This window comes from Nerophis lumbriciformis, linkage group LG17, assembly GCF_033978685.3.
Source record: "Nerophis lumbriciformis linkage group LG17, RoL_Nlum_v2.1, whole genome shotgun sequence".
Classification (NCBI taxonomy): domain Eukaryota; kingdom Metazoa; phylum Chordata; class Actinopteri; order Syngnathiformes; family Syngnathidae; genus Nerophis; species Nerophis lumbriciformis.
The window spans coordinates 18,295,834-18,312,770 of NC_084564.2; the positions used below are offsets into that span (position 1 = coordinate 18,295,834).

Sequence of the window (16,937 nt, forward strand, 5' to 3'; positions counted from 1 at the left end):
TCTACATGCATTATAATGATTCGATAACAATATAACTTCAAACGAGTCCAAAGCAACACACTTAAGTAATACCACCACAAGCCGCTAGATGTCAATATTGCTTTAGGTACAGTTTAACAGTACTGTGCTGGCAATACATATATGATAAACTAAACAAAAACATATTTTAGGGATGAACATTATTTTACTAACCTGTAAGTAGCAAAATGTATTTAGATTAAAACATAAATTAATAAAATATACAAATTACTCCGGTTTACTGACTAGCTAAAAAAACCTAAAAACTTTTGATATTTTTTCTCCAGTGGATCTTTCTTATGTGAGTGTCAAGGAGAAAAGCTCTGGCTCACTTAAAGAAATAGTTTTGAGCACCACTGATTGGTATGCATGTATTATACAGTCCTACACCCTAAATATCAGAGGTGGGACCAAGTCATTGTTTTGCAAGTCACAAGTAAGTCTCAAGTCTTTGCCCTCAAGTCCGAGTCAAGTCCCGAGTCAAGACAGGCAAGCCCCGAGTCAAGTCCAAAGTCAAGACTGGAAAGTCTCAAGTCAAGTCCTAAGTCCTGCATTTTGAGTTTCGAGTCCTTTTAACCACAGACTAATATATTAACACAGATTGTGTATGCTTTTCAAACGCTGTATTTATTTACTAAAACAAGTGCATTTTAAATTGCAGGAAAGAAAATTGTGCTGACATTGCACTTTATAATAGCACTATTAACCAGTCATTTTAAACATTAACTCATTCCTTTACAGAACAAACACATTGAAAAATAAAGTGCAAATGTACTTATTTGTACAAAAGTGTTAACATTGAAAAAACATGACATATACGTGAACATAACAAAAAAGTTGTACTTTTTATATGTCAGGGCCCTATGCTGCATTGCATTTGCAAAAGACCAAATTAGCCAAGAGTCTGTCAGTCATTTGTGCACGATGGGGGCGTAGTATGATGCCACCATGGCTGAAAACTCGCTCCACTGGAGCACTGGAGGCAGGCACTGCCAAGACTCTCATGGCCACTCGGAACAGTGAAGGAAGAGTCTTCATGTTCAATGCCCAGAACAAAAGGGGGAGAGAGTTGTTTTGGGTTGGTGCACTACTTGTAAGTGTATCTTGTGTTTTTTATGTTGATTTAATAAAAAAAAATAAAAAAAATAAAATTAAAATTATTTCTTGTGCGGCCCGATACCAATCGATCCACGGACCAGTACCGGGCCGCGGCCCGGTGGTTGGGGACCACTGAGGTAAACAACCAAAAGTATGTCAGAAAGCTAGCTAAAACGGTACACATATTCATAATATAGTATACATTTTAACTGACCTTTATTTGAGTCTTTTTGTCTTTTTTTAGGTGGCTAAAATACGCGGTGCTGCTGACCGCCGTCTAACGTTACGTGTGATATATTGACTAACATAACCCTGCTTAAAAAAAATCACTGAACAAAAAGTATGCATAAGGTAGTGAACGGCAACAGATTCCCGTGTTTGCAATAACGTTATAACGTTAGCAGTGAGTTTACAGCCTCACTGATTTAACTACACAGCAAATAAAAGTCACGTTACTTAGCTAATAAACGTTATCTTACATTCAAAACTTACCGTTCTTTGTGCAACTTCAAATGCCGGACGAAGTTGGAAGTTGTTGCCTCTCCATCAGTAATTTTCGAACCGCATGTGTTGCATACTGCAAACCGTTTTGTGTTGACCACCTCGTAATTTTTATACACAAACAAAATTATTTTAGGTATCATTTTTTGTTCACTGGCGTGTGGTTTGGACATGTCTTCTTCGTTGGTTGTCCTGCAATTTGATTGGATGAATGCTGTGTGATGAAAACAAAGTAGATCTAATTTGATTGGCTGTTGTACTGAGACCACACCAGCTGACACACGCAACGCTGATAGACAAGTACACAATGAAAAATACGGAGCGCTCCCGAATAACTTTTTCATCTTTGGGTTTTGGGGAAAGTAGCAAGTCATGTCAATTCAAAAGGCTCAAGTCCAAGTGAAGTCACAAGTCATTGATGTTAAAGTCTAAGTCGAGTTGCAAGTCTTTTTACATTTTGTCAAGTCGAGTCTAAAGTCATCAAATTCATGACTTGAGTCTGACTCGAGTCCAAGTCATGTGACTCGAGTCCACACCTCTGCTAAATATGTATTAAAGCAATGTATCTTTTTCAGAATTGTGTTCATGGTAGCTCCTAAAGTGTTTTTAAAGTTGTGACAAGACCTTCTGGGACCACAAAATCTTAAGTATCACATCTTGAAGATCAACCTGTTCTATTTCCTCAGATTTTAGGTTGTTTACTTGAAATTTGCAATGCCGTTGAAAATGTATGTATTTGACCATCATGTATTGGACATTAAAGCATTTTTACGTTTATTATTTATCATCTACTCACTTTGCTGTGTTTGTATGTTTACACATCCTCTTCCTGGTGGCGTTGACACCCAGGCCATGGTCCTGCTTGGAAACAAACTGGATCCGTTAACGGCGACCATCACTGTCCCTGCGGGGTGTCCTGTTGCTTCATTGATGCCTGACTTGATTGCTATCATAATCACACTTCCCCCTTTGCTCTCATTTCTTACCCACTAAATAAAACATTCCTGCACATGGATAAATCACCCCAAAATCTGTGGAACTACTTTGAGGGGCCTTTTAGTTAAAATGACAAGAGAATGAATTACTGCTACAGTATTATACAGTATGACTAGATTACACAAATGCTTAAATTGACGGCATTAATAAAAAGCGACCATTATCTTTGTATCTTTCATTGGTGGTAAATAAGTTGTTTAAATGTACGCATGGATGTGAACAGATAGCTGTATTCATAATGTCGTATTACAGAATGTTCGGTCACAAGAAGGCAAGCTTTGCTGTTCAGCCATTAAATGGTGAACTAAGGGCCGCGTTGGAGAGCGATAAATGGTGTGAAGTGACAGTCAGCACATCTGCTCTCATTAATAATGCAGCCAGTCTTCAAATGGCGGTTTGTCGCGTATTGACAATTGCTGAAATCAAGCCTGACATATAAGAGGCCGCAAGGGGAGTAGAAGGGCGACAGTGGGGAGCTACTCTTGCATACAGGCATAGTGACAATTGGATATACCAATCATTTGTTTATTATTAAAATGAAAAATACAGAAGGCGGCTGTCGGCAAATGAAAATATTGTTTCCTTTGGGAAACAGAACAACACTAACTAAAGCAAAATGCTTTCATAAAGGAAAAAAAAGGGACCGACCCTGTGACTCAAGCTACTGGACAGTTCATTTTCCCGTGATGAGAGGATTTCGCAGCACGACAATGACCGAATCGCCCCTGAGAAACATTTTAGAGATGTAGCGATCCTTATTCACAGGCTTGGACTTTTTCTTTCCTTTGCCACTCTTTGGAACCTCCGTCCACATCTCCTTCACATTCTCCAGGACCATGTTACAGTGCCTGGAACAATAACAGACCACATATAGATATAGAAAATGTCTTCTAACCTGTCTGCCACAATTAGTTTTTCAGGGGTACCTGTCAAAAGCTTTGACTCTCCCAAGCAGCTTCTTATTGTTGCGGCAGTTGATGAGGACTTGTGTGTTGTTCTTGACGGACTGGGTGAGCACAGACAGGGGGCCTGTGTTGAATTCCTCCTCTTCGCGTTTCTGGAGCTCCTCAGGAGTCATTTCGGACTTGGGTTTGGTTAACAGACTCCTACAAATATAAAACCACAAAGTGTGTCAATACATATGTGCATACAAAACACTGCACATCTTACTTCTAGACCTCCAACCCAAATCACACCTCACTCCAACACACTTCTCCAAAGTGGGCTGGCTCAGGGTGGAGGACAGAGTAAAACCACTTGCACTGAGCCTCGTCTATAAAATTCGCTACACCTCCCTGATACCGAAGTACATGTCAAACTACTTCCTTAACGTAAATGACCGCCATAACCACAACACCAGGGGGAGCTCCACTAACCATGTTAAACCTAGATTCCGATCTGACAAAGGTCTTAACTCATTCGCCTTCTATGCCACATCAATATGGAATGCACTCCCAACAGGTGTAAAAGAAAGTGCATCCCTATCCTCCTTCAAAACCGCACTAAAAGAACACCTCCAGTCAACTACAACCCGAGACTAACACCCTCCTCCCACCACATCCCACCTCTCCGGATTGTAAATAATCAAATGTATATACTTGTTCTTATGCTTTCTGAACTCAATATGTTCACTGCTCCCTGTACATATCCTACAAAGTCAGACCTACACTGTTTCAATGTCCATTTCTCAGATGATATAATTGTTGACTGAAGTGCTGATATCAACCAAACCTAATCCCCCCCGCCCCAACCCCCCGGATTGTCCATCCATTTTCTACCGCTTGTCCCTTTTGGGGTCGCGGGGGGTGCTGGAGCCTATCTCAGCTGCATTCGGGCGGAAGTCGGGGTACACCCTGTACAAGTTGCCATTAATTCAATGTATATACTCTGATGATTAACTTGTGTGATGACTGTATTATGCTGATAGTATATATTTGTACCATGAATTGATTTACGTGGACCCCGACTTAAACAAGTTGAAAAACGTATTCGGGTGTTAGCATTTAGTGGTCAATTGTACAGAATATGTACTGTACTGTGCAATCTACTAATAAAGGTCTCAATCAATCATTAGGTATCTTAAAGTTTTGATTAATTGAAACTTTTATTAGTAGATTGCACGGTGAAGTACATATTCCGTACAATTGACCACTAAATGGTAACAACCGAATAAGTTTTTCAACTTGTTTAAGTCGGGGTCCACTTAAATTGGTACATGATACAGATATATACTATCATCATAATGCAGTCCTCACACAAGATAATCATTAGAGTATATACATTGAGTTATTTAGATTATTTACAACGTATTTGAGGTAAGGCAAGGCAATGTAAAGCATAGTGATACAATGCAATATTGTAGCCACCCTCTTTAAGCAATGATTTACTATAATTTTATAAAGTTAATTAGTGATTCCTAAAACGCACTGATTTCTTCTAGAATGTTCGTAAAGGTGACTATGTATGAAGTTACTATGTAAAAATCACAACGTGCACCAACATTTTGTCGCCAGAGTTAACTTGCTTCGGACTTTGAACCGGTTGTAGTACCATAAGTAAGAACGTCGCTTAAAAATGTAAACATGTAATTATAAAAAAACATTGTACATACGGTAGCATTCGAATGAATATCATACAAAGGACGTGCTCGCTGCGGCTAACTAGCCCTGATGAATTATGTTAGCTAGCTAGCAATGCTAATTTCCACGTTACGAAAAGCTGAACGCCGCGTAGTATATAATTAAAATGTGATATGGATGTAGTTATTCTATTTCCAAAGACACTTACATGGTTGCTGATAATTAATTTGTCCAAACAGTATCCCTCACGACGCCTCCGTATTATCAACGATTTAGACGAGCGTGGAGAACACACGACTACTTCCGGGATTTGAGCGCCTCATTTTGAACAGCTTCCGGGTCATTTCCTACGTCATTACGGACGTTCTACTATGTATACGTCATGTAAAAATACTATTTGGATTTACACTGTATGAAAAAAAAAATTAAAAGGAATTTTACCTTTGCAACCTCATTATACTATTGGCTAAGTTTTATATTCATAAATGTAAGTTTCTCAATACCTGACCTGTTTTTTGTGCCTTTAAAAAAGAATTAGAACTCTACGTTAAAACACTCTAACAACCAAAAAGCTGTGAAAACGATGATGCTGTGTTTCAAATTTAAGTTATTTACTGAAATTGAGTGAGCCTATGGCTTTGTACTTTGTTTGTTGTATATATATATATATATATATATATATATGTATATATATATATATATATATATATATATATGTATATATATATATATATATTACATTCTATTTTAGTTACTTTGAATTTACAACCCCCTGGCGCTGTTTTGTACGGTTTTTGTACTTACTTTGATTACTATTTCTCAACTGTTTGTAAATGTAGAAATGTATAAATAAAGGTTTATTTAAAAAAAATATGAAAAAAATAAATAAACGTATGTAAAAATAATAAATTTGTTATTACTATGACTTACAACTTTTTCAGAGTGTGTCTATAAAGGCTACCAAATAATTGTCAACTATTTGACGTGCAAATAAGTGATAATATATAATTTTGAGGGGATCCAACAACCGTACACAGGAACATCAACAGCATCATCAAATAATGGATTAAAAGTACTTTATTTGGTAAAAGTTGCATGTTTAAAATTATTTTTACTACAAACTACTGTGATACAAGTGTCTCATGCAGGTTTAAGCACAATTTGTTTCCAGCAACATTGAATAAATCTTGCTAATGTATGAATTAATATATTCAATGACATAAAATGTATTTTTATGAATACACAGTACAAATAGTCTTATGTTGGCAATATAGTTCAGTCACATATAGTGTCAACATTATGTTTTTATAGAGCACCAAAATCTAAATAAGTCAACTTTTCAGTGAGAAAGTTCATAACACATAATGACAAAAAAAAAGTCACAGCATGAAAACACAGAATTAAGTTTGAGTTAAAACAAAGTTGTTTTTTTGCAACATAAAATGCATTCACCAATACAGCAGAAAAGCAATTTGACCTTTTCGAGTTGTATTTCAATCACAAAATGTACTCATAACACAAGCAATTTTCTCTCTCCTATGATTTTTTATCCTAGTAAAAGACTCAACTACTGTATCGACAGGAACAGCTTTAACATTATATTAACACTTTGGTATTTGTTTACCTGCATATACTTCCAGATAATGCACAATAAAAGTTGAATGGAATACATATACAACCTTATAAATGAAAATAAGGAGTAACTATTAAGATAACAGTATGCTTAATAAGTTCAATTGAGTAACGTCACATGATTACTTTCAGATTTATTTAAATGCTATTTTTCAATCATATTTCATTATTAAATAGAACATGCATGGGAGACTGAGTGGCGGTATTTCTGGAAGTCACCCCAGTATACCCCCAGGTCCATTGTGCAGCCATTGTGGCATGGATTGCATGGTATTTGCTGCGGGTAGAAGTATCTGGCATGTCCCTCTGAGACTACACCGAGGGGACAACGATCCTGCAGAGACCAGGCGAATGCTGCCGGGTAGGATGTGGAGAAGGACGCACAGCCCGGTCCGCTATCAGACATTCCCTGGTGCAGGAGCGGCGTGGCGTGGCGTGAGAAGCCGGGGTGCAAGTAATTGGTGCGTACTCGTGGCATCTGCAGCGGTACCGGCCAGTAAAAGGATGCACTGGTGGACATCACACGGACCTCTGCTCCTTTGGATGCAAACTTGTCACTGGTGCTCTTGCGCCGTAGCTTCCCCGAGACACCCCCAATGAAGAGGTCCTTGCTGCAGGAGTCCAACATCCAGTAGCTGCCTTTACCCGGGTCATCGTAATGGCGAGGTACTTTGACAAAACACTTGTTAAGACTCAAGTTGTGCCTTATGGAGTTCTGCCATCCTTGTCTGTTGTTCCTATAGAAAGGGAAGTTGTGCATGATAAACTCATAGATGGCGCTCAAGGGTAGTCGCCCTTCAGGACTCTGGCGGATGGCCATCATGATGAGAGCATTGTAACTAAAAGGAGGCTTCTCTCCTTTTTCTTTCTTTCTCATCGTCTTCTCGTGAGGAAAACATAGTTTGGTTCTCTGCTCCTCCTGGTCATCGTTCCACAAGAGGCTGCTGATGCTGAATGAAGACTTGTGGCAAAAACTATGTGCTACCTTGGAGGTCTGCATCCTTGTGAGGAGAAAAATTATCCAGTGGCTCCGAGAGGGTGTCTGGTGAGGACCGAGTGTTGAACCGGAGTGCGTGAGGAGCCCAAGGGAGCCTCTTTTTAATGCGCATGATCACAGCTGCATGCTTGTTTTCTAAATCACTTCTTGCTCAAGATGCTCGCTGAGAATGTCTAATTAACATGTCTTATCCGGTCATAAATGACATAAGCACTAACTTAATAACAAACACTTGATGGGAAACAACTGATTATTTTAATAACAATAAAAAACATGGAAATGACTGCTGCTTAAAAAATACTATTAATAACATTATATTCAAAAAGGTAAACAAATACAGGACCTCCTGATGGCTGAAAACCAGCTTTATTCGGTCCATCTATGTCCGCAGTGAGGGGCTGTGCAGACGTAGTACAATCTCATAGCATCCTGTGTTGGGAGGAACACATTCAAAATGTGACAACTGGCAGAACACAGTATTGATACATATATTGTATGTTTGTAAAATTTGGCAAATAGTAACAGCATTATTACCTCAGCCTTCATACTGTGGGACTGGAAAAATACTGCCTCCTTGTGGCCACATCTAGGGAGAGACCATTGTTATTTAGTGTACTTGCAAACACATCTCCTTTCACATTTTTTCTATTTATTTTAAATATACTGTTCATTGGTTTGAATGCATGCAGAAAAATGCTGTAAATATGTCAATCAACGAGTCAGTAACACTCTCTGTCCAAGCTGAACAGACACAGACTACAACAGAAGATCAGGACTTCTGAAAAGATCCTCGTGTCGACCTTCCCCCCCATCCAGGACCTGTACCCGTCCAGGGTGAGGAAACACACAGGTCGCATCTGTGCAGACCACTCTGACCCAAGTCACAAACTGTTCAAACTCCTACTCTCCAGCAGGCATGACAAATAACAGTATGCTAAAACAACCCGTCAGAAGAACTGTTTTCTGCCCCAAACTGTCACTCTGATAAACGCTCAACAGTCCCAGGGTGTCAGAACTATTGCTGTGAAAAAACCATTGAACTAATTTGTCACTGGGAACGTACAAACTCATGTTCACTCCATCATCCTTTTGCTCTATAAACCACGGCACTATTATCTTATTAGCCTTGCATATATTGGCTAATAAGTACTTGTTTATATTTGAGTCATTTGTTAATATTTATTGTTTAGATTGCACGAAAAGAACACAACCTACGAAGACAAATCCCTTGTGTGTTGAACATACCTGGCCAATAAAGCTGATTCTGATTCTAAAGGGCAGAATGATGGAGTTTTTGATAAAAACATGTCTTATAACAACATGAAATGTAGATATTCTTTAGACAATTATTCCTAGTTTTAGGGCACTGGTGGTTAAATGCCAGGCATGGAGCAACATTGCTGAATAAAGCTGAGTGGTTGGGATTTAAGGGGATTGGCAAGAAAAAAAAAAAGACTTACTTGGGGCAGGGATGGTCTTCTGTCCTTGGCAAAGTTGGATCCTGAGATACATCTGCGATGATTTGGGTCAACTCACTGCACGTAGATATATGATGGCAAATAGTTAATAAGTTAAAATGGTTTGATGATACAACATATACAGCCGTGGTCAAAAGTTTACGTACACTTGTAAAGAACATAGTGTCATGGCTGTTTTGAGTTTTCAATAATTTCTACAACTCTTATTTTTTTGTGCTAGAGTGATTTGAGTACATATTTGTTTATTATGGGTCTACTGAAAATGTGACCAAATCTGCTGGGTCAAAAGTATACATACAGCAATGTTAATATTTGGTTACATGTCCTTTGGCAAGTTTCACTGCAATAAGGCGCTTTTGGTAGCCATCCACTAGCTTCTGCTTGAATTTTTAACCACTCAGTTCAGCTAAAGTTGTTGGTTTTCTGACATGGACTTGTTTCTTCAGCATTGTCCACACGTTTAAGTCAGGACTTTGGGAAGGCCATTCTAAAACCTTAATTCTAGCCTGATTTAGCCATTCCTTTACTACTTTTGACATGTGTTTGGGGTCATTGTCCTGTTGGAACACCCAACTGCGGCCAAGACCCAACCTCCGGGCTGATGATTTTAGGTTGTCCTAAAGAATTTGGATGTAATCTTCCTTTTTCATTGTCCCATTTACTCTCTGTAAAGCACCAGTTCCATTGGCAGCAAAATAGGCCCAGAGCATAATACTACCACCACCATGCTTGACGGTAGGTATGGTGTTCCTGGGATTAAAGGCCTCACATTTTCTCCTCCAAACATATTGCTGGGTATTGTGGCCAAACAGCTAAATTTTTGTTTCATCTGCCTAAATCAGGGTAGAATTAAGGTTTTAGAATGGCCTTCCCAAAGTCCTGACTTAAACATGTTTAACGACGCCCTGCGCGACACCATTGATAGTATAGCACCGCTAAAACAAAAAAGAGCCCCTAAAAGGCGCACCCCATGGTTTACAGAAGAAACTAGAGCCCATAAATTATCGTGTAGAAAGCTGGAACGCAAATGGCGCGCGACCAAGCTTGAGGTTTTCCATCAAGCATGGAGTGATAGTTTAATAACTTATAAACACATGCTTACCTTAGCTAAAGCTAAATATTACTCAAATCTCATCCACCTCAACAAAAATGATCCTAAATTTTTGTTTAGTACAGTAGCATCGCTAACCCAACAAGGGACTCCTCCCAGTAGCTCCACCCACTCAGCAGATGATTTTATGAATTTCTTTAATAAGAAAATTGAACTCATTAGAAAGGAGATTAAAGACAATGCATCCCAGCTACAACTGGGTTCTATTAACACAGATACAACTGTATCTACAACGGATACCGCCCTCCAAAATAGTTTCTCTCGCTTTGATGAAATAACATTAGAGGAATTGTTAAGATGTGTTAAGGGGACAAAACAAACAACATGTTTACTTGACCCATTTCCTGGGAAACTTATCAATGAGCTTTTTGTATTATTAGGTCCATCAGTGCTAAATATTATAAACTTATCACTTTCCTCTGGCACTGTTCCACTAGCATTCAAATAAGCGGTTATTCATCCTCTGCTCAAAAGACCTAACCTCGATCCTGACCTCATGGTAAACTACCGGCCGGTGTCCCACCTTCCGTTTATCTCGAAAATCCTCGAAAAAATCGTCGCACAGCAGCTAAATGAACACTTAGTGTCTAACAATCTCTGTGAACCTTTTCAATCCGGTTTCAGGGCAAATCACTCTACGGAGACAGCCCTCGCAAAAATGACTAATGATCTACTGCTAACGATGGATTCTGATGCGTCATCTATGTTGCTGCTTCTTGATCTTAGCGCTGCTTTCGATACCGTCGATCATAATATTTTATTAGAGCGTATCAAAACACGTATTGGTATGTCAGACTTAGCTTTGTCGTGGTTTAACTCTTATCTTACTGACAGGATGCAGTGCGTCTCCCATAACAATGTGACCTCGGACTATGTTAAGGTAACGTGCGGAGTCCCCCAGGGTTCGGTTCTTGGCCCTGCACTCTTTAGTATTTACATGCTGCCGCTAGGCGACATCATACGCAAATACGGTGTTAGCTTTCATTGTTATGCTGATGACACCCAACTCTACATGCCCCTAAAGCTGACCAACACGCCGGATTGTAGTCAGCTGGAGGCGTGTCTTAATGAAATTAAACAATGGATGTCCGCTAACTTCTTGCAACTCAACACTAAGAAAACGGAAATGCTGATTATCGGTCCTGCTAAACACCGACATTTATTTGATAATACCACCTTAACATTTGACAACCAAACAATTACACAAAGCGACTCAGTAAAGAATCTGGGTATTATCTTCGACCCAACTCTCTCGTTTGAGTCACACATTAAGAGTGTTACTAAAACGGCCTTCTTTCATCTCCGTAATATCGCTAAAATTCGTTCTATTTTATCCACTAGCGACGCTGAGATCATTATTCATGCGTTCGTTACGTCTCGTCTCGATTACTGTAACGTTTTATTTTCGGGTCTCCCTATGTCTAGCATTAAAAGATTACAGTTGGTACAAAATGCGGCTGCTAGACTTTTGACAAGAACAAGAAAGTTTGATCATATTACGCCTATACTGGCTCACCTGCACTGGCTTCCTGTGCACTTAAGATGTGACTTTAAGGTTTTACTACTTACGTATAAAATACTACACGGTCTAGCTCCATCCTATCTTGCCGATTGTATTGTACCATATGTCCCGGCAAGAAATCTGCGTTCAAAGAACTCCGGCTTATTAGTGATTCCCAGAGCCCAAAAAAAGTCTGCGGGCTGTAGAGCGTTTTCTATTCGGGCTCCAGTACTATGGAATGCCCTCCCGGTAACAGTTAGAGATGCTACCTCAGTAGAAGCATTTAAGTCCCATCTCAAAACTCATTTGTATACTCTAGCCTTTGAATAGCCCCCTCTTTTTTTAGACCAGTTGATCTGCTGTTTCTTTTCTTTTCTCCTCTGCTCCCCCCTACCCCTTGTGGAAGGGGAGACACACAGGTCCGGTGGCCGTGGATGGGGTGCTGGCTGTCCGGGGTCGGGACCCGGGGTGGACCGCTCGCCTGTATATCGGTTGGGAACATCTCTGCGCTGCTGACCCGTGTCCGCTCGGGATGGTCAACTTTTGACCACGACTGTAGCTAACAGAGCAAAGCCAGTGAGTGGAATCGCTTAAAATGCATACTTACTCAACCTCATGGGTAATCTTGTTGACATAAATACAGCTGTTGTCTGCCTCTTGCTGGTAGTCACAATTCCTGCACTGTGGGGTGAGATATACTTCATATTTAAAACGTCAAAAAATGCACCCATGTTATTACTGATATGCATGATCGACAGGTAATTTAATTAATTAAAAAGTAGCCCAGATTCAAACACTGCACATTTTTCTGTATTTTGACGCCAAAGCATATTCCATCCATCGATTTCCCACCGCGACTCCTACTAGGGCTGGGCGACATATCGAATGTACCGGTACTCGATATATCGCGGGTTTGTCTCTGTACGATATAGAAAATGACTATATCGTGATATTCGAGTATACGTCCTCACGCAGTTGCTTTTAGCGGTGGGTACTACACTACAGGCTTTTCTCACTCTTTCTTGTCTCTCCTTCTCACAGAGACATTAAAACAAGTGCTCCTTCTGACATACATCACATACTGTCGCGCGTGCAACGTCATACGCCCTCGAAGAGCAGAGAGGTAGCGGCATGGGTAAAGTTAGCTGTGATGCTAGCGGAGTGGTGCGAGTGGTAATACGAGAGAAAGAAAGTGCGAATCTGGTAACAAATGAAGGAATAATTAATTCCCAAGAAAAACAGCACAGGGTGCATCGTCTGGCGGTGGTTTGGCTTCAAGCGGGAAGATGTTGAACAAGTATGCGGCAAAAGCGTTGCTAAAAAAAGTACCGTATTTTTCGGATTATAAATCACAGTTTTTTTCATAATTTGGCAGGGGACATATACTCCGGAGCGACTTATGTGTAAAATTATTAACACATTACCGTAAAATATCAAATAATATTATTTATCTCATTCGCGTAAGAGACGAAGCAAATGTTCGCAATCGTCACACACACGTCAGCAATCGTCACACACGTCAACCAATAAGAATTCGGCGGGGACGGGTCATGGCAGAAGTGCATTGTGGGTCATGGGATGCTAACTGCTACTAAAATTGATTATTTCAACATTGGCGGTAACTTATAAAAACTGAGAAGGGCTGAACAAAAATGGCACCGAAAAGGAAACCATATACTGCAGATTACAAGCCAGATGTAGTGAAATATGCAGCAGAAACGGCGATCGAGCAGCAGAAAGAAAGGAAACGGCACAGAACAGAGGCGACACCGGGGAGGAAGATTTCATCGGATTTAGCGATCGGGAGTAACAGATTGTTTGGTAAACGTATAGCATGTTCTATATGTTATTGTTATTTGAATGACTCTTACCATAATATGTTACGTTAACATACCAGGCACGTTTTCAGTTGGTTATTTATGCGTCATATAACGTACACTTATTCAGCCTGTTGTTCACTATTCTTAATTTATTTAAAATTGCATTTCAACTGTCTATTCTTGTTGTTGGATTTAATCAAATAAATTTCCCCCAAAAATGCGACGTATATATGTTTTTTTCCTTCTTTATTGTGCATTTTCGGCCGGTGCGACGTGTACTCCGGAGCGACTTATAGTCCGAAAAATACGGTAACAGCACTGCTAATTTGTAGCATCATTTGAAAAGTCACCCGCTAGAGAATGAAGAGTGCTTGAAACGCCGCATGTTAACATCTCCGTTTGGTGCCACACCCACAAAATGCCCAAGCAACCATTTCCAGATCAACACCGTATGAAAAAAAAAAAGTCAACAGAAGGAGATAACGTCCGCAGGAACCTACCACATAGTGAAGGACATACACTATTTGATTTCCTATTATGCAGCTCATTTTTATTTGACAGTAATTGAAATATCTTGTGTGACATCATGCACAAAAGTGCACTTTATTTGTTTTAAACTATTGTAGTGGCGTTCTGTACAAAAAGTGCACTTTAATTTAGTGTTGTTTTGATATGTCATCTTAGTGACATCATGCACAAAAGTGCACTTTATTTGTTTTAAACTATTGTAGCGGCGTTCTGTACAAAAAGTGCACTTTAATTTAGTGTTGTTTTGATATGTCATCTTAGTGACATGTAATAGCTTGTTTTAAAATGTCTCTGACAATCTTGCACTTTCTGTTTTTGAAATGACATGAATGTTTGTGCCACTGCTTAATAACTGTTTAATAAATACAGTTTTGGTAAATTGACTTAGTTGTGGTTTCCCTCTCTGCATGAAAGTTTAAAATTAGCATATATTAGTGCAGTATGAACAAGAATGTTTTAATGTAGACACATAGAATCATCATACTCGTGTGATTATATGCATCAAGTGTTCATTCAAGGCTAAGGCAAAATATCGAGATATATATCGTGTATCGTGACATGGCCTAAAAATATCGAGATATTGTTAAAAGACCATATCGCCCAGCCCTAACCCCTACTGTCTTTCAATATTAGAAGTAACTCTGACGTCATCAGAACATGACATGCCTGTGGCGTCACATAAACTTACCGCATACAGCAAGATACGATTCTCCTTGTCTTCTTTTGGATACAACATGTTGTTACTGGAAGACAAAGCGGCCCTGTTAACATAATTCATCAGTTTAGCGTACAATGTATGACTTTAAAGTAGCGTGCCACTTTAAGCTAGCAGTGGCTCTTTCACTAGCTTGCTAAGGCAGTTAGCTAGTTTTAATTCAACCAAGGGCACTTGCCGCACACCCACCATTCTTGACAAAACCGGATCCCCACAAACCCTGGCTCATATGTCCCGGTTTCCAAATCCATTAGAATGGTTTTAATTGATGCTAAATAATAAAAGGATACCAAAAAATAATTTCTACTGCACGTTCAGCATTGAACTCAGAAGACGCCACTACGCGTTTGAAAACAGACAGTGTGCGCATGCGTGTACTTTGATAGAATCCTTTGGTTTTAAACAGCGCCTTGCAGTGGTAGGAAGAATAACTGCAACATACGTTTTAAAAAAAAACAACTATTATTATTATTATTAAGCAGGTCAGCAGAAAAAATACAACGTTTGCGACTATCCCAAACATATCTATTTAAACTATAGAATCATAACATCATCTTAAGAATGGAATAAACTTCGATGTGCAATTACGTTCAATTGCAATTATTTGCCACAAGAGGTCATTTTGTTTAATATTCACTGAATGCACACCCTCAGGCCTTGAAAATACTATTGTTTTATGGGTACACTATTTATTTACATGGAAAAAAATACTGGTGCATTATTTCAAAACATCAATATAGAAAATTATATAACAGATATTTAAGTCAAATTGGTGTGAGCTGGACTATCAAACTAAAGGGCGAGACTTGATTGGCATTAGCTGTTCTTGCATTTTTTATTCATTTTATCCCAAAAGTGGTGCAAAAAATAGAATGCTATGTCTTGTTCTGACTACCTGGTTGTATATATTTTAATATAATATACATGTATAATATACATATTTTTTACCAATCAAATGCGCTTTTTATTTTTTTTATACAAGAGCAGTTATTTCCAGGGAAACTTTAGTTTCTAAAGTTTGGATATGTTGAAAAATTGCACTTAAACTCATGTTCAAATAAATCTACAATGTAAAGAAAAAAATAAATTGCTCCAAATAGAAAATACACAGAATTACAAGGCATTTGAAAACAGACCTAACATGAGTGAAGTGAATTATATTTTATTTAGCACTTTTCTCAAGTGACTCAAAGCGCTTTACATAGTGAAACCCAATATCTAAGTTACATTTTTAAACCAGTGTGGGTGGCACTGGGAGCAGGTGGGTAAAGTGTCTTGCCCAAGGACACGACGGCAGTGACTAGGATGGCGGAAGCGGGGATCAAACCTGCAACGCTGAAGTTGCTGGCACGGCTGCTCTAGCAACCGAGCTATACCGCCCCACGTTAAAATATTGTAACGAAAGTGGGCTGGTCTTGGGCATGAAACGCTGTAGTGTGTCCGTAAAAGAGTGTTTGTGTCCATTTTTGTGTCCAAGCATATTATTAACAAACAGACATTTGCATAAAGAAAACAAATTGTCCGGTCTCATGTTGATAGTATTAAAAACTTGAAAATGATCTGTCTAAGGTACACTTTTGAAGAAAAAACTAACTTTTGTTCATAAACACACACACACACACACACACACACACACACACACACACACACACACACACACACACACACACACACACACACACACACACATGGGGCGGTTGGGAGAGTGGCCGTGCCAGTAACCTGAGGGTTCCTGGTTCGATCCCCAGCTTCTACCAACCTAGTCACGTCCGTTGTGTCCTTGAGCAAGACACTTCACCCTTGCTCCTGATGGGTCATGGTTAGGGCCTTGCATGGCAGCTCCCACCATCAGTGTGTGAATGTGTGTGTGAATGGGTGAATGTGGTTTTGATTAATTGATTGAAACTTTTATTAGTAGATTGCACAGTACAGTACATATTCCGTACAATTGACCACTAAATGA

General features: G+C 39.3%; 3 protein-coding genes across 4 annotated transcripts; all 3 read right to left on the reverse strand.

The window, feature by feature from the left end:
- Positions 1–3,122: 3,122 nt before the first annotated feature.
- On the reverse strand, positions 3,123–5,541 carry snrpd2 (small nuclear ribonucleoprotein D2 polypeptide). Its single transcript, XM_061972047.1, has 3 exons — positions 5,401–5,541; positions 3,540–3,719; positions 3,123–3,461 (listed from the first exon to the last, which is right to left on the reverse strand). Coding segments are annotated over exons 1-3 (357 nt in total). The 5' UTR covers positions 5,403–5,541; the 3' UTR covers positions 3,123–3,286.
- A 770-nt stretch (positions 5,542–6,311) lies between these two features.
- LOC133614588 (forkhead box protein G1-like) lies at positions 6,312–7,948 on the reverse strand. The gene has a single exon (XM_061972669.1). It carries the CDS (start codon positions 7,822–7,824, stop codon positions 6,994–6,996), a length of 831 nt encoding a protein of 276 aa, XP_061828653.1. The 5' UTR covers positions 7,825–7,948; the 3' UTR covers positions 6,312–6,993.
- Positions 7,949–8,057: 109 nt separating this feature from the next.
- Positions 8,058–15,349, reverse strand: polr2i (RNA polymerase II subunit I). 2 transcript variants are annotated; one of them, XM_061972671.1, is made up of 6 exons: positions 15,164–15,349; positions 14,948–15,002; positions 12,519–12,592; positions 9,282–9,356; positions 8,356–8,407; positions 8,058–8,250 (listed from the first exon to the last, which is right to left on the reverse strand). In XM_061972671.1, the coding sequence occupies exons 1-6, from the start codon at positions 15,223–15,225 to the stop codon at positions 8,188–8,190; spliced, it is 381 nt and encodes a 126-aa protein (XP_061828655.1). In that variant the 5' UTR covers positions 15,226–15,349; the 3' UTR covers positions 8,058–8,187. The 2 variants fall into 2 exon arrangements, with proteins under 2 accessions (XP_061828655.1, XP_061828654.1); XM_061972670.1 differs by having other exon boundaries at positions 14,948–15,020.
- Positions 15,350–16,937: the final 1,588 nt, after the last annotated feature.